The 22,700-nt window shown below is 36.7% G+C and overlaps 2 protein-coding genes across 4 annotated transcripts; one reads left to right on the top strand and one right to left on the bottom strand.

Annotated features, from left to right (window-relative positions):
* Positions 1-230: 230 nt before the first annotated feature.
* Positions 231-2,024, bottom strand: LOC134756021 (metallo-beta-lactamase domain-containing protein 1). The gene is made up of 4 exons (XM_063692794.1): positions 1,798-2,024; positions 1,447-1,611; positions 1,201-1,314; positions 231-566 (listed from the first exon to the last, which is right to left on the bottom strand). Exons 1-4 carry the CDS (start codon positions 1,946-1,948, stop codon positions 361-363), a joined length of 636 nt encoding a protein of 211 aa, XP_063548864.1. The 5' UTR covers positions 1,949-2,024; the 3' UTR covers positions 231-360.
* Positions 2,025-2,434: 410 nt separating this feature from the next.
* On the top strand, positions 2,435-22,567 carry LOC134755955 (aspartyl/asparaginyl beta-hydroxylase). 3 transcript variants are annotated; one of them, XM_063692665.1, is made up of 19 exons: positions 2,435-2,455; positions 2,586-2,695; positions 2,773-2,961; positions 4,282-4,391; positions 4,756-5,019; positions 5,187-5,465; positions 6,587-6,734; positions 7,392-7,558; positions 10,524-10,632; positions 14,283-14,360; positions 14,743-14,829; positions 14,913-15,028; positions 15,515-15,845; positions 16,656-16,753; positions 18,619-18,853; positions 19,288-19,393; positions 19,970-20,549; positions 21,336-21,466; positions 21,870-22,567. In XM_063692665.1, the coding sequence occupies exons 2-19, from the start codon at positions 2,644-2,646 to the stop codon at positions 22,018-22,020; spliced, it is 3,231 nt and encodes a 1,076-aa protein (XP_063548735.1). In that variant the 5' UTR covers positions 2,435-2,455; positions 2,586-2,643; the 3' UTR covers positions 22,021-22,567. The 3 variants fall into 3 exon arrangements, with proteins under 3 accessions (XP_063548735.1, XP_063548736.1, XP_063548737.1); XM_063692666.1 differs by lacking the exons at positions 2,435-2,455; positions 4,756-5,019; positions 5,187-5,465 and having other exon boundaries at positions 2,490-2,695; XM_063692667.1 differs by lacking the exons at positions 2,435-2,455; positions 14,283-14,360; positions 14,743-14,829; positions 14,913-15,028; positions 15,515-15,845 and having other exon boundaries at positions 2,490-2,695.
* Positions 22,568-22,700: the final 133 nt, after the last annotated feature.

The following is a 22,700-nucleotide window of genomic DNA, read 5'->3' as shown; positions in this document are numbered from 1 at the left end:
TTCTGCCTTTGCCCTAAACTCCCCAAATATTGGTTACAACACAAACTATAAAACTTATGTATATATGACACCATAAGATTGTGCACCTGTTGGCAATGTAACATAGGTTAGAGGTGTCTGTGTTATCTTCCTCCCGTCAGTTTGTAATTTTACTAGCAAGATTGTAAACTGACGAGTGTTTACAATTTTACGGTGACATATATATATATATATATATATATATATATATATATATATATATATATAATGTTAGAGCCGATTACTCTAACTAAAGGTCCCAAGGCAAGGAAGTGGGTTTATTTGCGCACAAATCCGTAGTAATTGCTACATAATTGTGGCTCAGGGAGAACTAAAAACTATTTACACTGGTGCATTACCTGCCTGTTTCCGCAAAGAGTTCCTAATTTGCTCAGTGACATGAAACTTTGCCCCATGTCCTGGAATGATCCAATTTGCAACCTCAACAACTTTGAGTCTGTTCTTCATTTGCTGCACAGGGTCATCGCTGCCGGCTTCCAGCCAAACATTTGGATTATCTATGTCTTCATAGTTTTCAAACAGGTCACCTAAAATGTCAATTAGTGTAACACTATATTAGTTTTCATTGCACAGTAAGTATAAAAATTCCTGTACATTCTGATGATTTAAAATTCAGCATGTAAAGCTGATTCCATGTCTGTGGTATCTGTATCAATAGTATAAATAAAGTTCCCTAGTCCAAGAGGATCCACTGTTGTACACAAATTAGAAGTGGAGTAGATTTAGCTTTTTTGTATAAGGTGCGTTGGGGTAAGATTAAAAGAGTTTTTCATGAGGGGTAAGGAAAAAATTGTCCATATACCGAAGCATTACGGGCGACTTTTCATCTTACCCCTCAATCTTACCCCAACACACCTTAGATGATAGTAACATAAAATTTTCAGGCATATTAAGCATCATAAATAGTATTTACATATTTATGGTGGGAAAGTCCCACCAAAGTGGATAAGAACAGCTCGAAACAGAGATGACTGGAAAGCTTTAGAGGAGGCTTTTGTCGGAAACCCCGACAATCTGACTAGTGAAAATCATTAAGCAATTATAAAGAAACTAAACATATTGTTAAAATAGTCAGTGAATAAAAGCTAATAGTATTGTATTGTAATGTATTTACATATTTATGAGGACACAAAAAGAAGATAATAAATATTATTTACATACCACAGATTGCTATAACTCTTCCCTCTGCAGTTGTCACAAGTACTGTGACACATGACAATGTATGCCCAGGGGTTGGGACGACTTTAACACTATCATTTATAATATACTCTACCCCTGAAAAATATCACAGTAATTTTGAACAGTTTCAATTGCATTATATTAGTAAAGCTTATTACTAAACATGAAAATTCACTCTAACTACAATATTCAGTGAAAATCAAATTTTAGAAAAAATAAATAAATTACCTTTATCAAAAGGATGCATGTAGTACTGTTCTCTGAAAGACACACTGAAGCCAACTATGTGTTTTGCATTCAGGAACAAATTGTTATTTCCTATGTGATCCGAGTGACCATGTGTGCTCACAACATAGTTTATATCATCTGGGGAGACATTGTGTTTCTGTAAGGCTAAGGAAAACAAGAGATATAAGGTTTGAGTATGTTTGTTTAAAATTAATTAATAGCAATAATCTTTCTCTATTCACTGTCTATGTAGTAAAATATACAAGTAGTAGTATTATTTATATGTTAAGAAAAGGTTAGGAATGGTACTAACGGGTATTCTAATTAACAAGCATGAAATAATTAAATAACCAGTGGTAATTTTCTGAGTGTCCCAAGCGGTCATGGTATCAACAACAACATTCTGTGTCCCTGTGATTAAAGTGCAGCTACAGTTGGCTGTCATTTGATCTTTGCCGGTCATTTTGGAATATCCTTCGTATAAAACTGTAACTTCACTCATTTTTTATAGAAATTAATAAACACTAAGATTTTTACCGACACTTGTCGACAGTAACACTAATCAAGCGATTCAAGCGTGAAACATAAATGAAACGAATGAAACGATTGAAATGTCATTCCAAGAACATGCGCAGATCAGATATCCTTATAAACCACTTGTGATCATTGTTTCTATGTTTCTATTTTAAAAATGTCTCGGTATTTATACCTCCAAAACTTAAATTAATATCAGCAGTAATCAAAATTACTTATTGAGAGAAATTAGTCTTCGAGAAGCATTAATATCCGTAATTATGAATTTAGTGTATTTTCTGTAAAAATGTAAAAGAAATTATTGTTTCTGAACGATTGCGACAGCCGTCAACAAATGTCAGTAGTCCGCCCCGCCCCCCTGTCCCTGTATCCTACCATTCCTACCCGCGGCATATTCAGCTGTCTCTGCCGGTTATTTTTAGGTTAAATTCTAAAATAAATTCAAGAAACCAGCAGTGGTACTCAGTACTCATATGTATGTAGGTTATTTTAACATTTTCAACGTGCGCATATTATCTTTATTTAAGAAAATTGCGCATTTGGTAGTGTTATACGACTCGTGCCCTAAATTTATTTATATGTATAAGTGTTCTTTGTTTACTCAGGGTTATGAAACAATAAGAGAGATTCTGTCGCCTGCTGAGCGCCAGATTAAACTGAACCATGTCAGGCGACGTACAACCAAGGAAGCGTAAGGATAAGAAGAGGAAAAAAGGTGAGGTTAAGGAATTTAAAACTTATTAGTGCTATATTCTCATATTCTTTTTAATAGGCGTTTTATTTGTATTAAAGATGATTTGGGAGTAGATGAGCCGCGCGGGACGGCGGCGGCGCTTGGCGAGGGGGATGTGTTTATGCACTCGCAGCATGACCATGGCACTGGGGGCCACTGGTGTGCCAAAATCATATTCTTCTCTCTCCTCTTTGTGCTGATTGGGCTCATTGGACTAATTATACTGGAAAACCGTGGCCTGTCTGAATGTAAGTAATATGATTCCTGTCTTATTAAGTTTGATTGCATTTTTTTTTAAGATTCTACATGAAGAGCTTGCAATCTTGTTAGTACATTTATCATTTTTTTTTTCTTTTTATTCTGTAAAGCAATTTTATTCTCCTAGGTATTTGTGTTGTTTAACATGTTTTATGCCAGTGAGAAATCTATTTTGACATTTGATTGGGAAAGTAGGATAATACCTCTTATTGAGTTAATATTATTGGATGTGGCAATAGTTAGTGTAACTCATAAATGCAATACTTAATACTTTGCATGGGGTCCTTCAACCCCCCTACCGCAGTGAACATGTTAAAAACTTGTTATGGTTCATGTTTACAAATATTATAAAATAAAAATAAATAAATAAAATAAAATAGCCATTTATTTCGACCTCAAATTAATTTTTTTACATTTCTTGTCAAGTTTTAGGAAAAGAAAAACAAAACATGTCAAATTCTTAATTTAAAAATAATAATAATATTACAAATATTATATGTATGCTTAAATGTTGTCCTTTACCCCTTTTCCTGGTTTTGTTAGACTTTTGTTATTGAGTTCATGATTAACGCTATATTAATGATATGATATGTTTATGAAATCATCATTAATATAATATAATAAAACAATTTATTAATGAACTGTTTATTTATTAAAACTATTTATTAAGAAAGTGGTTGTATACACAATGACTTTTTAATGTTTTATTTTCTTTTGATTATTTATTACGGACATTTTTTAATTTATTATTCTTTATTAAATTTGATTCTTAATTATTATTATTGATATTGTGTTGCAACAATCTTTTTGTCAATACATTTTATTTTGACCTGTAAAATATAATGTACATTTTCAATGAGAAATATATGAATCTAATCAAATCTAATCTATTAGTGCTGTAGCTTCCTTAGTAGTTACTCACATCGCTCCATGAAGGTCAAAAAAGATGCACACTTTTTTTACAAAAAAAAAACCGGCCAAGTGCGAGTCGTACTCGCGCACCGAGGGTTCCGTAGTTTTTAGTATTTGTTGTTATAGCGGCAACAGAAATACATCATCTGTGAAAATTTCAACTGTCTAGCTATCACGGTTCATGAGACAGACAGACGGACAGCGGAGTCTTAGTAATAGGGTCCCGTTTTTACCCTTTGGGTACGGAACCCTAAAAAGTAACTAAATTGACTCGAGCTTGGGATATAATAAACACTGTCACTATTATTTACTTTCTTAGCTTTTGTGTATTCACAATAGACTAATAGCTATGTAAACTATGTAGATATGTTAATAAAGTAATACTTTATTTCATGTAGTGGAAGCTAATGCTGTACAATCCCAATACTCTGGTGTGCTAGAAGGTTGGCTAGAAGATGCCCCAGAGGATGACCACCATGATGAGCACACGCTGGAGCTAAAGCATCATGTAAGTATTGTAATCAGTATGATCTCACCAGTAAAATAATATGATCAAAGATCAAAATTTTGTAAAATGGTGCATTATTTCGTTAGATTTGTGAAGCTTTAGCTAATGTAATTTTAACAAAAAAATATTTCCATTCATATAAGATATTCAGTTTTTTAAGCTGGTTATTTAAATTTAATTTTAATATTTACATTGCCAATAAGTAAACTATATATAAGTATATAAACTATATATATAATCATTATAATCAACATACACAAATGCTCACAAAAAAAGGAAGTAATAAAACAAAGGCAAACAGCCAGCCTAATTAAATTTAGGTTTCACAGTATTGTTATATGTTGTGTACAAAAATGTCAATTAGGATGATCATGATGATGACCATGATGAGGAAGCAGAACATAGTGAAGAAGCAGATGATGAAGAACATGATGACGACGAAGAACATGATGATGATGAAGAAAATGATGATGACGAAGAACATGATGACGACTATGAACATGATGATGATGAAGAACATGATGATGACGATGAACCTCAAGATGATGATGATGAAGGAACTCAAGATGATGATGAACAACAAGAAGAGAACGACAGTGCAGAACAGGATTTAGAAGATGACGATGAGGTGATTAAGTAATTGATGATTTTAATGTAACTTAATGGTTTAATCTTGTTAAAAAGTTAAAAATGAAGCATTTTTTTCTAAAACTGATCTATTCAATGAAATTATTGTCTTAAAAGTGTACATATTATACTTATATGTTATCTGAAAATTATAATCATGAACAACAGGAAGAAGATCTCCCGTATAGGAAATATTATCAAGAAGATGTGGCCGAACCTGATGACGAAGATGGAGATAATAACGAAGATGATGATGATGAAAATGATAATTTAAAATACGACAATGAAAATGATAAAGATGAACAATTTAGCAATGAAGTGGAACAAAATGATGATTCAAATGACGATGGGGATGAAGAAAATAATCAGAGTATTGAACAGGATGATGATGATCATGACCAGGAAGATAATCGTGATAATGGAGATAGCAATGAACAAAACAATGAGGTGCAAAATGATTTGCGAGTGGAGTTTGAGATCTGTAACGTTTTTCCATTGGCACTAACAAACTCAATGCTTTTTCTAAAACCGTAACTTCAATTACTTGTAACGAAACTGTTACATGTTTTGTGATACTGATCTAAATTATGATGATAGAAATTAATAATTTAACAGTCTTAGCACTGCTTCCTTTGTTAATTTCTTTTTTTTTTCTGCTTCACAATACAAAGTATGGTTATTTTTTAATTTTTATTTTTAGGTTTTTAGATTTTATTAATAGTGTAAATAGAACGCTTTTTGTAAAGTATGATAACACTTTTTTTATTAAATGAATGTCCTTGTTATATTTTAGCCACAAAAATATTATTAGGCTTACTGTAAACTAATTAAATAATATCAGTAAATGTATTGGGTATGTGTTATTGATATTTTATGGTCTCCGAGACAAACTGGAAAAAACGAAACCCTTATAGCTTCATTTTAAATTATAAAATATATATTCATCACATTTTAAACATCCTCGTAATATTTTTTTGTAAACTAAGAAAACACCGAGATTTGTCAATTAGATTATGGTTTACCATAGATTATATTATATCATTCACTTTTTATACAGGTTGTTTCTTTAGTCACCTGCAATAATTTACGGGATGAATATACATATCATACTATGGGACCAACCCCGAAATCGCGAAAAAAATATTGGCTGTTTCATACATTTTGGCTATTCTGTTCTGATGTTGATATACTTGATATTTTGTATGGGAGGGTCAATTTTTTCATACTATCATTCATCCTATGGGACCATCCTATGGGGTCATACTATGGGACCAACCCCGAAATCGCGAAAAAAATATTGGCTGTTTCATACATTTTGGCTATTCTATTCTGATGTTGATATACTTGATATTTTGTATGGGAGGGTCAATTTTTTTTTTCGGGGTTGGTCCCATAGTAAAAGTTGCTCAGTTGCTGACTAAAAAAACATCCTGTATTTATGGTACCTTTTTTTACATATCATACCAAATCGTATTGGTTTGTTTATTAACATACTATACACCTATAAAATACAGAGACATATTGCAGAATATGTAATTCTCATTATTAAGTGGCGTAATAACTTTTAGGATGAAGAAGAACACGAGGAAGAAGAAGAAGACGTGTCACTTGAAGTGGAGAAGATAGAGAAGGAAGCTCCCGAGGACGAGGAGCCCATCGATGTTGAGCTGCCTGCCTTGCCTGAAGATGATGATGATAACGATGATAAGGACCAAGGTATACATATTATGTCAAAACATGCATATAGTTTTTAGGTTACAGAATAAAAATACTTGACTCTTTCGACTACATCCCATTTTTTCACATTCTTTAAAGAACTATGATCCAAAATCGTATAATTGTATAATTGATAGCTGTTGGTTCTACGAAAATAAATAAATAAGAAATGGACTAATTATTTTCTCTTTTTTTAAATAGTTTTTATATGTTCCCCCTCCCTATCCAGGTTGTTCCTAATATCTAAACATTATTTTGAAGCCATTAATAGATTAAACTACATTTAGTCTTGTTAAACAAATAGAATAATACAGACCTAACCATTAGAGTTCATTATTGATAAATTAATTTAGTTCTGAATGAGTAGAATTCCTTAGCTAATGTACCAAAGAGAATCTCTTATGTTATCACCATGGCTGTCCGATCGTTCGTCCGTACCTAAATATACTTCAACCGTTATAATGAAAAACTGATATTTCTATTTTACTGAAAAACAGAAAGTATATTTTCAGTGAGCAATTAGTTACTTTTAGGCAGTCATTCCTAGCATGTGCCACGTAGATTCCGATGGGTCTTTATGATCGAGTTTTCGAAGAACATTTTCTGAAATAATTGACAAAGATTTCTTTAATAAATTTAATTTTTTAATTATTACAGGATCCGTCGAAGATGCAGGCCATGACGCCGACGATGGTGACGGCGATGCCGGAGATGGCGATGACAACGACGACACCAACGAGCCTGACGACGATTCCTTAGAGCCCGACGATGACGAACCGCCGGTGGAACGTATCACCGCGCCCTCTGGGAAGCCTTTCGATGAGGTACCGATGCATGGGGCCAACGAACCAGACGATGAACCGCCGGTGAAACGGATAATCGCCCCTTTTGGAAAGCTATTCGTCATCTTTAGTTTAAATCATAATTAAAGGTCTGAAATTCTAGGTGACAAAATTTTAAGGGTGCATTTTAGACCTACGTACGTGATTTTTTTCTATCGAGCGAAAGTTGTTTAATCAGGTTTCGAATCGATGCAGTTACTACAGAAGGGTCTCAAGACTACTATTCGTATTTTTTGCCAATTATGATTTAAAATAGCGTTCAAAAAAACTGCTGGCTAAACCCACTGCACCTTAAACGGCCAAGAGGCCTTGTCGGAGAGACAACTTACATGCGGACATCATCATACTCCTAGTGATTTCATGTCTCAATTAGGGTCTAGAGTCCACTCTGCAGTTTAATCCCAAGAAATAGCACAGACATTAGTTTATATCCCCTCGAGCGGCAAATCAATATTTAAAATTTTCGCGGTTTTCCATATTAAAAACGCACGCGCGGTTGTCAAAGTGCGTCCCATTCGAGGTAGCTTGCCGCTCGAGGGGATATGAAAGCGAGAACCATCTGAACTTCAAAGTAGAGGAGTAGACACGAATTAATAAACTAGTGGATGTGAAATGACTCCTATTTAGTATGAAAACCAGTGTCGCTAAACTCACACATTCATAGCCACGTTAAAATATGTCACACACTTACAAAATTGCTCTGATTCGTAGCAACTTTCCATACCAAAAGGTTATTACCGGTGGGCATTTCTCGAACGAATATCAACTGTAGGCTACATGAGTGACGGTTTAAAATATAATGTCAAAGCTATATGACATACGACTCTTTCATTATCTCATTCATCTCACAAAAGCTCGCTCAACGTTCACCTAATACAACTACTCAACACCAGATGGCGTTATTTTATATAATTTTAAAATCACTTACTTATTACAGGCGAGAAAAGGGCTAAAAAACCAGTATAAGTAAGGTCTAATTACGCATGGTTTGTTACGGATCTCACGGTCACGTTACACTGGTGCTTTCGAGATCTCTACACGCCTGCGAGTAGCTAACCGTTGGAACTTCTTTCCATTCGACGATATAGGGAGGGGACAGTGTAATCGGAGTGTTTTATCGATATTTGTGTGTTCAGTTAGGTATTGATATTTCATTACCGTATGTTTTAACACATTTAGATGATACTTTATTTATGATTATAATATAGGTAGTGATAATCGTGATTGTATGAAAAATAATTTGTAGTACAGTACAACAAATATCTAACTAGAAATTTGTTTCTTATTAATTGACCAACTAGGTTGTTAATGTGAACATTAAATATATCTTAAAGTCAAACAGATAAAATCATAGTTCTTTAAAGGTCTATTAACTCGGTATTGCTGTTATTTTGTAATCACAAATCTGCAATTACTTACATAGGTAAGTATTCGTCTTTAACAATATATTTACTTGTAGCAGCATTTAAGGCCAATCTAGACGGGACAACCTGATTAAATTGTCAAATTAATTGTATGGTGTGAAAGCATACATGAAACTGGCTCATCGATCCCACTTGATTTGATTGTAAGATTGTGACCTATCAAATCAGGAAAGGGGGCGGCAAAATTCCAATATTTGACGCTAGTTTGCGTGGTACGGAACACTTTTTATTAATTTAGTGAGCCCGAATGTCACTAATAATTACTAAATTAGTAACTAAGTTGCGTGTGGACGCTAGATGAGATGTATGGCAATTTTATCCCCAGAAATCTTTCTCTAAGAAATGCTCCTAGCAAATGGTGCTATATTTTTGCGGAAACTAATTTTCTTGCCCAGTAGCATTGATCCATTTATTTTTAATATCGGCATCTTGTGGTAACCTACAATAATTAATAATAAAGAAATAGAAAATATAAAACGTTTATTCATGGCACATTGCATGCATTGTACGCATAAGTGCATTAAGTACCTAGTCTAATTATATTAACGATGAAAATATGATGGGTGTAAAAAACAAAAACGTATGTAAAGGAATACGAAGGTTTGAAAGGTTGCCATGAAATGACCCCGACTTAACTTAGTGCTTGATGACCAGAGCTGCCATATTTACTAAGACATTGATTATCCCAAATAATAATTAGAAACGTGTCTAAAATAATAATTTATTACCGAACCAAACATCAAACTTGAAAAAATATCGTAACTTTAACTTTATCGATATAAATATCGACATTGCGCAGCATCTGAGTAGCGAAGTTATTTGACATTTAGGATAGCGAATATTCCAGATAAACGTAAAGAATAGTGACAAAGGATTGTGAACTCTAAGTTCTAACTGATAAAATATAGATTTACTTAACGAACATTCGTAAATAATGCAAAATAAACAGATTTTTCGTATTTATTGGATTATATTTAAATAAATAACCACCGGTGATAGGAAATACCTCCACGTGAAAGATTTTTTAAACCGCTGTGATTTCTGCAGCTTAATACTGCACAATACGGCATTTTAAATTTAATTATCAATTTTTGTTAGACGAGCGTACGTACTACGTGAATGTCATTCGAGCATGAAGTTTACACAACAACTGAGCATAGTCTGTGCATAAAGTGAGTCGGTCGCTACTAACTGTCGGATAGACGGGAACGCCCACTTGCCATCTCCATCCTACTCCGTGGGAGTAGAGGCCTAGTTTCCAGACCCCATTTAAATTTATTCGGATTTCTCACGATGTTTTCCTTCCCCGAAGAGCGACTGGTAAACATCAAATGATGTTTCGTACATAAGTTCCGATCATTTGTACGAGCCGGGGTTCGAATTTACCGCTAAGCTACCAGCACTTACCGTATACGAACATTGCAAGTTACTACAAGTTTGTAAAATTAATTCGACGAAATTAAGCATAATCTATGATGCAAGAATCTAGTAGCCCATTCTTAATGCCTGATTTTGTGAATCAGGTAGAGGATGAGCCTTCATCCGAGAAGCCGACCGACACGCTAGAAGAGGAAGAGGAGTACGAGAAGCGCCAGGAGCAGCTTCGCAAAGAGGAAGCAGAGGCCTCGCATAGTAAGTAACTTTTTGATTCTGTTTTGTTCACGCTTTACTATGTTCATCTTTTGGTTAGCTCTATGTGGACGCGTTATTACAGGCAATGGCTCACTTAAACGGTGCGCGTTTCTTTACATTGCGATATTGGATCTATCTTTGTACCATAGTAGTCGGCAATGGAACGATACTTGCGTGTGAGTCTCACCGTCTATTTGAGCCTCGTTCGTTTTAGTAAAATGATTATTAATTTAATTAATATTTCATAGCTGTTCTATAAAGTAACATTACCAAGAGCATGATAATAATAATTCCTACTAACCAATAACATTACTTACTCAAAATTAATGTACATAAAGAGATGATACTAGAATTACGCAAAAAAGAAATAAATGTTCATTATACTCTCATCTTTTATTTAGCCCCTTACTCGTACGCTTGCTTGAACACTCAGTTTTCTTAACATAAGTCACACTACGATTAAGAAATATATTACCTAGTCGGCTCATAAGTTCTGTCATATACATAGTATCAAATAAAATCAAAAGTTTAAGTTTATTCCGTATAATTTGTACAGCGTTTGAAAGCTTATAAACTAGAGAATCTAAATGTATAACATTTATTCAAAATGACCGCCATAATTATCTACACAGGCTTGAAGTCTTCGTGGCCAGTCGTCAATGGATTCACGCACCACTTTCATGTCGATATTGGCCACTGCCGTAGCAAGAGATTTTTTCAGCGAGTCTAGATTTGCATGAGGTTTTGAGCACACCTTTTCCTCTAAATACTGCCATATTTTATAGTCTAAAGGATTAAGATCTGGGCTAGAGGAGGGCCAATCTTCATGCCGTATAAAGTCGATTTTATTGGAGGCGAGCCAGGCTTGTGTAGACTTTGCCTTATGGGCTGGAGCAGAGTCCTGCTGGAAAACCCATTGCTGGTTTAGAAACATCGTATGGGATAGTGGTTTCACAATATTAGTCAACACCGTGTCTTGGTACACTTTGGCACTAGTTTTTACTCCTTTCTCACAAAAATGCATACTAGTGACGCCCGCATAAGAAACTCCCAGCCAAACCATCACAGATGAAGGGTGATGACCTCTTTGAATACGGGGAATGCTATTAGACGCTTCTTTACTATTGCGAGCGTGAGTGTACGCTTGTATCATTTTGTTTATTACAGTTTTCTTCTATGTCAAAAATTTTCTCGTCCGAAAACAGTATACAACGGTGCTTATTTTTAGCGTACTTCTTCAATAAAGCTTTAGATCTTTTAAGCCTTAAAGCTTTAAGCCGACCATTGAGAAGATGGCCAGTTTTTCGTTTATAAGCACGAAGTCTCAGGTCTTGATTAAGCACTCTTTTCACCGTGTTTTTGCTCAAACCCATCTGGAGGGCCATAACTTTTTGTTTCCTAGCAGGATTTCTGGCAATGCGTGCCCTAATTGCTTGTACAACCGCTGGAGTCCTAGCTGTACGCGGACGACCGCTTCTTTTCTTGTCATTTAAACTAGAGACCTCACTGTATCTTTCTATGGTACGATACACAAATCTTAGAGAGAATTTTAAATTTTCAAGTAGCTTAAAAATTTTAGTCTGCGAGTGACCACAACGATATAGTGCAATTATTGCGGTACGGCTATCTTTAAGCGTCCACTCCATGTTGAAGAAAACAGAAAATTGCAAAATTATACTACTCAAATATTTAATAAAGATTCGAAATTCAAATGCAGAACGGTTTTTGTTTTAGGAGTTCCAAATTTAAATTTTAAAGGCCAGTGACAGAACTTATGAGCCGACTAGGTATATGTTATGTTTAAATTTTAAAACAATGCGAATTTTGAAAAGACATAATTTATCTAAATGGATTTATATTTACCTGAAACAAATGAAGAGTGCAAGGATCAAATTTCACGGGCCCTTTTTACTCATTTACTCCCAACGACCCGGGTTCTCTGTTCGTAGGCGCTTTTCGCGATAAAGCTGAAAACACGTGTTATCAGCTCGCGCTGCCAGTGAATGTGTTAATATCGATACCTCCCTAATAGAAGCTAAAGATTCAAATCCCATACATAAGTTTTGTAGAGATTTGCCTTTTTGCAGAATATTTGTAGTTTGTACCTATGTTAGATTCATTACAAATACTTTCGCATGTTTATAAACGTTTTGAATGGAAATTGGCTTACGAAGATGTAAACATTTCTGACATTCTTAGTTAAGTTACTTTTTAATTTATTTTATTTTACACGTCGGCAACTCAAGGTGTTTATTGATTTATTGGTTACTAATATCAAACTAGATTAAACGATAAACGGTTGATTTATTTTTTGAGATGTCCTTCGTACTGCAGTTAGGATTGTCGTAATCAAGTAATGGAAACTTTGGACTCACTCTATTACCGCCATATTTGATAGAGTGCCAACGAACTGTAATTAAAATACTTCATCAATTCCAGGGTATTTTAGTTCAGCCATACACCTGTTGTAACTGCATTCGATTGAATGTTTAGATCTATGTTTTAAAGACCGAACGTATCGCAAATAATGGTACAAAATAAGATAAATATGGATGTATCGAATAATTCGCATCTTAGTGTTGTAATTTCACTTAGTCAGTGTACCTATGCTTATGATTGGCTTAATATTTCTCTAGTCTATCTGTTCACTCAATGACACAGTCATCCTTTTTAGAAAATAATGGCTTTAATTAGACTCGTTGAACTTTAAGACCCATCTCTTTCTCACTCTGACTGAATCTGAATCTCTGACTTATATGTTGGCGCCGCCAATTTGTCGCTCAATAAATCATTTTATTTTTCCTAAATAATTATAACTTTGTTACAATAAATGATTATGTTCTATAAATCATAACATCGTAACATGTCAATTGTCCTCATTAACCCGGCATTCTCAGTTATCAAAAAGGCAATACTACCATAGCGGTGCAAATAAATAGGTATAAATCGCCTCTTGTCAAGACAATTAAGCTTTTGGCTAAAAATGTCACACATTTTGAACATAGTTGTATCTTACTTATTGAATAATATGGGAACCTGTCTACATTTTCGTTACTATATAAGAATAAGAATAAGAAAACATTTATTGCCACACAAAAAAAGAGAGATTACAGGAATAACATATAACAATTATTCTTTAAAAAAAATCTTCAACCTTTAAGAATAGGGAATATTACGCGAAACTGCGCATGGGGCGCCACTACCACAATCTGAGGGTCTATCGAGAAGCAAGAAAATCGAAATTTCGTTATCTAACATCTCTGTCACTCTTGCATATTCGAGCGATAAAGGGGCAGATAGCGAAGTTTCGCGGATTCGCGTTTCCCGGTAGATCCTCTGTAAACAAACCGCCTTGATGCATCAATGTCATATTTTATTATCTCATAAAACGTGTCAAAAACCTTTTAAAGGTACAGTATGTATAAGTTACTCTATGGTTTACTAAAAAGGCTAGTGAAGTAGTGCTGCACTCTGGTGGCAGAACATTGCAGTCCTATCCCCTATTGATTGAAACGCCAACCTACGGACTCTACTTTTTACGGCGTCTATGATGGGGGGTCTGTAACATCGTCGCGTCGAAACTGTCGAAAGTAACATTACCGTACGTTAAGCTTGAAACGGCCGACCCTAAGTGTGGGGCGTTGTTGCAGTGTGGCTGAAGCTGAGCATTGGGGGCGCCCTGCTGGTCGCCACGCACGCTATCGTACGCCGCGCCACCGCCTCCAGTGGTGCGTACACATTTTAAACTTATTATACCACAGTAAATACAGCTCGTACCTATTGTTGTAGGATTGACAGCAAAATATCTGAATCTCGATTTGATTCGTTTTAGCATACATAACTTTCGCTACTCTTGACAGCCGAACTATATATCCTACAGTCGAAACTATTTGAAGTAAAGAAGTAAATACTCATAGCTCTCATTTAAATTTTCTCATTGGTGCTAGTAAAGCTTTGTATAAAATGCCCTTCTAACATATTAGATTCTGAAACCCACTTGATTCTGCCACGTATATTATGAAGCATAATTCGTAAAGAGCTTGGTCACGTAAAGCTATTACATAGCATTTGCTTACTTCCCTTTCGCTAAGACGAAGTTTTGTATAACAGATGTTCCACAATCTGAGGATGCTAGAGAACCGACACCCTCTGTAGACCGACGCATGACTCTGATTCCGGAAGAACCGTCTGAACCTGGTAGGCCAAATACGAATAAATATTTTTTTATTTTACTAAATTACATTCATACATTTTTCGTATTTATTAATTTCTTTATGCAGTTCCGATTAAAAAGGTGTCACAAGAGAGTTCTCGGCCAATACCTTCTATCACAAGAAAACCACCTACTTTCGAAGAAAGTGAGGAAGAAGGGGAAGAGGAACCTGTGACCTCTAAAGTAAGTTATTTTAACATTACATCAAAAATTTGAAGTTTTTTTTATACTACGTCGGTGGCAAACATGCATACGGCCGGCCTGATGTTAAGCAGTCTCCGTAGCGTATGTACGCCTGCAACTCCAGAGGAGTTACATGCGCGTTGCCGACCCTAACACTCCGCACCCTCGTTGAGCGCTGGCTACCTTACTCACCGGCAGGAACACAACACTATGAGTAGGGTCTCGTGTTATTTGGCTGCGGTTTTCTGTAAGGTACTTGCCCAGTTTATAGCATTAATGGGGATTGTTCTTATTCTACACCGTAACCGTATAAGTATTGGAATATTGGAAAATACTCAAAACGTGTTATTTAGTCACACAATACGTCGATCCGTTTATTATATCACGGATATAACAAACGGATAACGGTACAGTAAACGGATATAATATCAGTGCTAATTTCGGAAACCGAACCAGGGAATTGACATGAACATGAACTATCCACAGGTCCAAGCAATTAATGAAGAACAAAAGAAGGAACTTTATAGTGACGAAGAGGATGCCGAGGAAGAAGACTTCGAAGAGGAAGAACCAGTTGTTCAGAAAAAAGTAGCCCCCGCTGCGGCTAAACCACCTCCCAAGGAACCAACCCCAGAACCAGAGGAAGATGTCCCTGACGATGTCGAAATAATTGACGACGAGCAAATTGAGGAGGAGGTCGAGGAGGAAGTCGAAGACGAGGAGGAAATATCGGATGTGGACGATGAGGAACTGCTGACTCGACTGGAAGCCAAATATGGACGGCTGGCGCCGGAGCCCGAGCGACCGGCGAGACGCAGTAAAGACAACGCTATTTTGTCTTGGTTGACCCATAACAGAATGGTTTTTATATTAATCGTCTAACGGCATGACTAACTTGATGTGAGTGCAGTTTTTATAGAATTTTAACATAACATTTTTTTAGTAATGATATCGTCGGGCGACTTTTGAGAAAGCAACAGTTAACTAAAATTTCCCCTATAATTAGTGTAATTAAATTGTTCTAGAACATAAAGAATTTACACATAATGTTATTTGTAAATTATTTATTATACAAATAATAGCGAAAATTTTAAAATCCATACGCAAATTAATCTCAAACTAAAACTCCCCGCGTCCCTCCAGGTGTAAAGGTGCTTAGTTGTAACGATACCGTTGCATCAAGCACGAGCTTGGGGGCCTAGGCAAAGTGACAATCGTTGATAGAGAACACCCATCGAAACTTAAATACTAATATTTTCATAGCATCTGTCATCCCAATACATTATTTATATTCGGTTGGCGTTTGTCAATCTACGATTGTTACGAGTATCTTGACCTATAATATAACCTGTTACATTAAATTTAGGATAGAGTGCTTCCATCTTATCTATGAGTTATTTGCTTGACTAAAGTTATTTATGTCGATGTCTTAAGTAGTAGTGAAAGTTTATACTCGAATAGTTTGCAACGAGTAATGCATAATTGACCTTTTCTCAATCTAGTATAATCCCTAATTGGTTACTCTCTGAATCAACTAGGGGGCCTACGATTGTTGTTACAAACATAACCATGTTACGGCTACGCTAAGGATCAGAACGCATATAAATGAAATTGTCTTGTTTTGCAGAGGACGGCGGGAACAGTATAGAGGAGGGGTGGCCGGGCGAGCCCGCCGACGCCTACTGGCGCCAGCAGCTCGATGACGCGGAGCGAGAGTTCAACCAGGTAACTACCTAAGTGACCCTTGGTAGACATTATGTCATTGCAATAAGGTTTAGGAACGGTTGACAACTTTGTCAACGATAGGTATCGCCAGGAGAGTTGAGGTGAATGACAGAGTACTAATCGCAAAAACAGTATTGAATGAATGAGAGAGTGTGACTTAAGCGCACGATATTAAGCTAAAACAATAAAAAACCTTACAGAAACTTTTTGGTCCCTCTTGAGATTGGTGGTTCAACTTGCTATCGGTACGAAAAAAGAACACTAATTTCAAAATCTCGCTGTCATTACATGATTTTGTTGTTGTGTGCGATAGGTACCTATATTTCATCTGAACATGGAGACTATATAAAGGAGCCAAATCTCTATGTATGAAAAGTGTCCATCAAAAAACAGTAATTAGGCGGCGCCACCATACACCGAAATACTCTACCAAAAACAACCTACGTAATTTGGTTGGGTTATTTGTTGCCTTATATGGTTCATGTCCCAGAGCCTAACTAGCGCCACCGGAGAGATTAGGAACTATTATTTAAAGCTGAAAGCGGTCACTTTTGCAACAATTCTGCCATAAGAGATTGGCATCCTTTCTATACCATCCATACATCTGAACAGTGGCGGCGACATAGACAACCGTTATACCAACCTACGTCACGAATCACGATCAGTATGAAAGTTGTCAGAATTTTTTATGTTACTGTCTATTGTCAAGGCTGGTTATGGCTCATAAACTCATAACTCAGTATATGGGACTGTGCATTAAGTAGTTAAATAGGAATTGCCAAAAGATATTTAATTAAAGTTCGCGTAATCCGAGGTACCGTAATGATTAATGAATAAATTATAGGCCCTCTAATATTTTGCAACCGAAACAAAACCCTTTTTAGTCATATATGGGACATTAAAACTTTATAATTTTTTTTACATGCAGATACGTCTGCGAGCGATACTCCAAATTTTATATTAAAGGAAAAAATGGAAAAAGTTACACTTCCGGCAGGATTTGAACCCGCAACCTCCGCAATCCATGCGTTGCTCTTAACCAATTGAGCTACGGAAGCCTACCAGAACCTTGCAAATCTTTCCATTTATCCGTTAAAAGATGTAATCGTCTTTCGGTAGATCTTGCTTTACGCCACCCTAAAGGCGTGTATACATAAGGGAAGGAATGGAAAGATTTGCAAGGTTCTGGTAGGCTTTCGTAGCTCAATTGGTTAAGAGCAACGCACGGATTGCGGAGGTTGCGGGTTCAAATCCTGCCGGAGGTGTAACTTTTTCCATAAAATTAAAACTTTAGTTGGTGTATTCCTTTCAAATAGTAAGTAGTCTAACTGTTTTTGCGCGTGAAGTGTGGCCACTTACAATTAGCTATTTTACTCGTTGCATGTTGTGATCATAAGGATACACCAACTTAGTCAAATTACCTCCACAAAATTTCGCCTATTTTGTCTCTATCATGGGTGACCCATAAATGCCCTGTTTAAATCAATTTATTATTGAATTCCAGGATTGGCTGGACTAACTGAATGCATATTTCACTAAATTTAAACTTTGTTCGTTGTGCCATTTCCCGCGCTCCCTGCGAGCGACCCGGGTCTAACGCGCCCGCACCCCGCGCGTCCCCCGGCTCGCACGCAGAGACCTAACCATAGATTATACATTTTGAGTGTTAGTAGTGTTGCCATCATCTAATTTGCCCGATAAAAGTTCAAACATTGGGTTACTTAGCCTAGGGGAAATTAAAACAAGTGGTTCTCCTGTTGCTAAAATCCAACTAAGACAATTTAGAGGTAACCCTGGATGGCGGTCCTAAGTGTGAACAATTAATACACTAGTCCCCTTAAGTGTGTTGTGTTACTAACATGGAGGGCGCTCTGATGGCTGCGGCGGATCGAGCGAGCGCAGCTCAGCTCAAAACCAGTGCCCGCGCGCGTTGGATTGTGGCCAAATCCTTGGATACCGCGGCGGAGAGGAAACGAGACAACGCGCTACTCGGACGTGCGATAGCAGCATATCTCGAGTTGCTTAAGATGAACGAACGCCTGTCGAATAAGAAACTGATTGAAATCGCAGAGAGAACTATTAACAGGATACAATTTAGAGGTAAAGATGTATTGTATGATTATTTATTATTATTAAATAGTACTGTCCTGTCGCAACAGACGATTTGTATTAAAGACTACAATTTTTGTTTATTGATGCCTCAAGGCCTAGTGCCCCTCTAGGCCTTGAGGCATCAATAAACAAAACTCGTAACTTCGTGATATTAAATTTTATAATTGTTTGTCACCTAAAAAATCTTCTGTCAAGCCATGACGTGCCGAGTTTATAGGACGTATTAGTCTGTTGAAAGTTACTTACATTAGATCTAGTTCAGTCACCTTTAAGAGTTTAAAATACTTATAGTTACTAGAGTTAAAAACTTTTAAGTCATCTAAAAATATTTATCGAAATATCACCTTTCGTACCCACTTTGTAATACTTGTTAGCCAGACTGGGTGTAAGGTAATAAATTCTAATCACTTATTTTTTGTTAGGCACCTACCTCAACGCGGAACCAGTGTTCCGTCTGCTCATTCGCCGGTTTCCTGATGAGCCTTCTCACAGAACCAATTTAACCGTTATGTTCCTAATGGCCAATAGGTAAGATTATTATTATGTTAGAGAGCCACATTATCTCTCCACGTATATTAATGGACAATGATTATAATTGCACCCACTCAGTGACGAAGCTTAGGGGTCATCCATTGATTACATCACACGTTTAGGGGAAGGGAGGGGGTCAAGAAAATGTGACATGTTGTGACATGGGGGAGGGGGGAGTCACAAACTTTGTGACGGCCCTTTAACTTCATCAGTAACCGAAAATTTATTTAAATTATTTTATTCGCTATACAGTTCAATAACAAGTTTTTGGAACGACAATCGTTTTTATTCGTTTAATTTTCTTTCCTAATCAGTTTTGAGTTATGAAATTACTAATATTTCTTTTGTCAAAAATATTTTAATAAAATACTAAATTCGATTTGCCGATTTCGTTGAAAAAATGTGACGTCACACCTGGGGGGAGGGGTTTGCCAAATGTGGCCAAGTATGACAAGGAGGGGGGGGGGGGGGTCAAAAAACCTAGAAATTCATGTGACGTAAGTAATGGATGACCCCTTATAGTTAGTTAACTGAAATGAGATCAAATGAATATAAAAGTATGCGTTGTTTCAGAGGCGACCTAGCGGAAGAAGTGCTCAAAGAAACCCTCAAACGCTGGCCCAACGACCGCCTCGCCCTAGCCCAATACGGCTTCATACTCAAAACCCAGCACAACCGCCTCGAGCAAGCCCTAGATCACTTACAAAGGGCGCTGGAGGGCGACACGGGCCCCGCCACTGAACCTAGATTTTATTATCATTTGGGAGATACTTTATTATTGCTAGGGCGGTTCGAAGAAGCCCACGAAGTTCATAAACGAGCCGCAGCTCACGGGCACTTCCTTTCACCCGCTCAGCGCTCCCTATACAATGTTCCGAGGCTAAAAGGCCGACCTTGGTGGAACATAGAGGAAACCCCTTACATTAAATTGGCGCGTGATTTAGAAAAGCACTGGAAGGAAATCCTAAAGGAGGGGGAAGCCGCGAAAGCGCTATACGAGCAGGAGAAGGAAGGTCTGAAAGAGAGGGGGGAGTGGTCGCAGCTGGATTTGTTCGTGAGAGGGAGGGAGATAGACGGGCGGTGTGCGCGCGCGCCGGTCACGTGCGCGGTGGTGCGGCGGGAGGTGGCGGCGGCCGGCTGCCGGCGCGGACAGGTACGTGCGTTCTAAATTGCATTCATTCAGTTGCAGTTCATTTGTTTCGTGATGCACACTTGATGATCTCTTCTTTTCTTGCTGTTGTTGTCTGTACATTTTTTTTTTTTTTTTTACTTTATTTAGAACACAAACAGTCACATATACAAATGGGTTTGAAGTACAAATGTACTTAACATACTTAAGAAAACAGACCTGGAGGTTCATTAGTAAGTACATAATGTTAACATACACACTAAACAGCAGAGATAAAAAGGAGATAAAAGAAAAACAGAAAAACAGAAAAACATGAGCCTACGGTTGTCCTACCGGAAAGCCGGAAAGTTACATTTATACATTTACTTATTTATATTTATACTTGACATATTAAAACAACTTATGTCTAAGTTTAATTCTACATGTTCGTACTTGTGTTGTGATCGTCACGAATAAATGTCTTTTATTTTTATCTTTATCTTATCATTCAGGACATGTATATCTTGAATCATCCATATGGAAACTGCTACATTTGTCTTAATTATATAAACCAATTTCTTGCGATTTTTTAACAAAATCACTTAGGACTGAATGTACGAACGAAAATCGACGAACTCATCAACATATTTCAGTAAAAAGTATGAAATATAAAATTTGGCAAACGTAAATACGTTTTACACGTGACATAGTTGTAGAGTTTGCTGCATTCGAATCTAACTATGCCCAGGTATAATGAAATGGATAACAGATCCTAAGTTGATGAACTAAAATTGTGAAATAGTTATCAGTGGAATTATTATTCTTTGACAGATCAAATTCAGCTCTATGCGCGCCGGCACGCACGTGCGGCCACACGTCGGTCCCACCAACTGCCGGCTCAGGATGCATCTAGGGCTCAGCAATACCAAAGATACTTTCATACGCGTTCACCGGGAAACCAGGTAATAACCAGCATATCTGTACAATATCGGCGTGGCAGGCCCCTTAAGTAGCAGTTCATATTTAATTTAATTTAATAGTCGTAAAACATAAACACCTAATGTTAGATAATGCTCAGTTCTACACTACTTTATAGCTGTTACGTGTCTGTCCAATAAAAAGTTGCCGATCCATTTCAACGGAACCTTAATCCTTAAAATGGCTAATTTGGCAAAATACCTAATGTCAGCCGAGTCAACCGCCTCCGAACCGACCAAAACAGCCGCAAAGTACCCCTCATATAACCTTGAATTTAAATTTCTGAAACAACTTTAGTATTAGATGAGTTATATTAAAACATCATCTTTTACTGACTTATCTCGTGTTTGCAAGTTATTAGCTCATATTATTTTTGTGTTAACACAGGCAGTGGCAGACAGGCAAGGTGTTCATGTTCGACGACAGCTTCGAGCACGAGGTGTGGCACAACGGCACGGGCTCGCGGCTCGTGCTCATCGTCGACGTGTGGCATCCCGACACCACCGCCGCCGAGCGGACCCAGCTGCCGGCCATCTAGACACCCCCCCCCCCCCCCATGGCTCCCACAACTGTTATCTCGTATGAATTCTACATTTTAAGTGGGCGTCATACTTAATTATTTACCAGTTTCTTTTATCCTGCTTAAGCCACGCTTACAGAGCGTCAGTCCATTTAGACTGTATTAAGTTTAGTAGGTATGTTGTCTACTTTCGCTCTATCACACTTAAGGGAATGTGAGGGATTAAGCCTATGTACGTACTTAATACCTATCAGCGTTTTTACGCAATATTTGACATAAAGTACATAAATATATTCTAAAGAACCAATGAGTTTTATTATAAGTTTGTTTAATGATTGAATATTAAATATTTTTTGTAAGCTCCCTGAAAAAGGTTTTTTTTTTAATCTCAAAAAATCAAGTCACATTTGTGTTATGTTAGTAATATTTGCATTTGTCTTGGATAGACGTCGATTGTATGATATGTAATGTGATATGACTGTTGCGCAACCTTGTTACTATTGTAAGGTAATTTAAGACTTATTTATTAGTAAAAGTGAATATAATTCCAATGCTCGATTATAAATTAGTTTTATTTGCTTGGAGTCTCACTCGTGCCATGCTCAGACTACCTACATTAATTCCCTATAAATGAGACCTGGTTAGATCGATTTTTCGAATCCAGTGGAGCTGTGAGCATTGGAGGGTTTGCCATCTTG

Source organism: Cydia strobilella, chromosome 3, assembly GCF_947568885.1.
Source record: "Cydia strobilella chromosome 3, ilCydStro3.1, whole genome shotgun sequence".
Taxonomy (NCBI): domain Eukaryota; kingdom Metazoa; phylum Arthropoda; class Insecta; order Lepidoptera; family Tortricidae; genus Cydia; species Cydia strobilella.
Note: the sequence above shows the minus strand (reverse complement) of the source record. Positions and strands in the feature narration are given on the sequence as shown.

Coding starts and splice junctions, on each gene's coding strand:
- LOC134756021 (XM_063692794.1), bottom strand. CDS start 1,948: ATGAGTGAAGTTACAGTTTTATACGAAGGATATTCCAAAATGACCGGC. Junction 1,612..1,797: donor CACTCAGAAAATTACCACTG/GTTATTTAATTA, acceptor TGTTTTCCTTAG/CCTTACAGAAACACAATGTC. Junction 567..1,200: donor AAGAGTTATAGCAATCTGTG/GTATGTAAATAA, acceptor TTGACATTTTAG/GTGACCTGTTTGAAAACTAT.
- LOC134755955 (XM_063692665.1), top strand. CDS start 2,644: ATGTCAGGCGACGTACAACCAAGGAAGCGTAAGGATAAGAAGAGGAAA. Junction 14,830..14,912: donor GGAAGAACCGTCTGAACCTG/GTAGGCCAAATA, acceptor TTCTTTATGCAG/TTCCGATTAAAAAGGTGTCA. Junction 20,550..21,335: donor CCGGCTGCCGGCGCGGACAG/GTACGTGCGTTC, acceptor ATTCTTTGACAG/ATCAAATTCAGCTCTATGCG.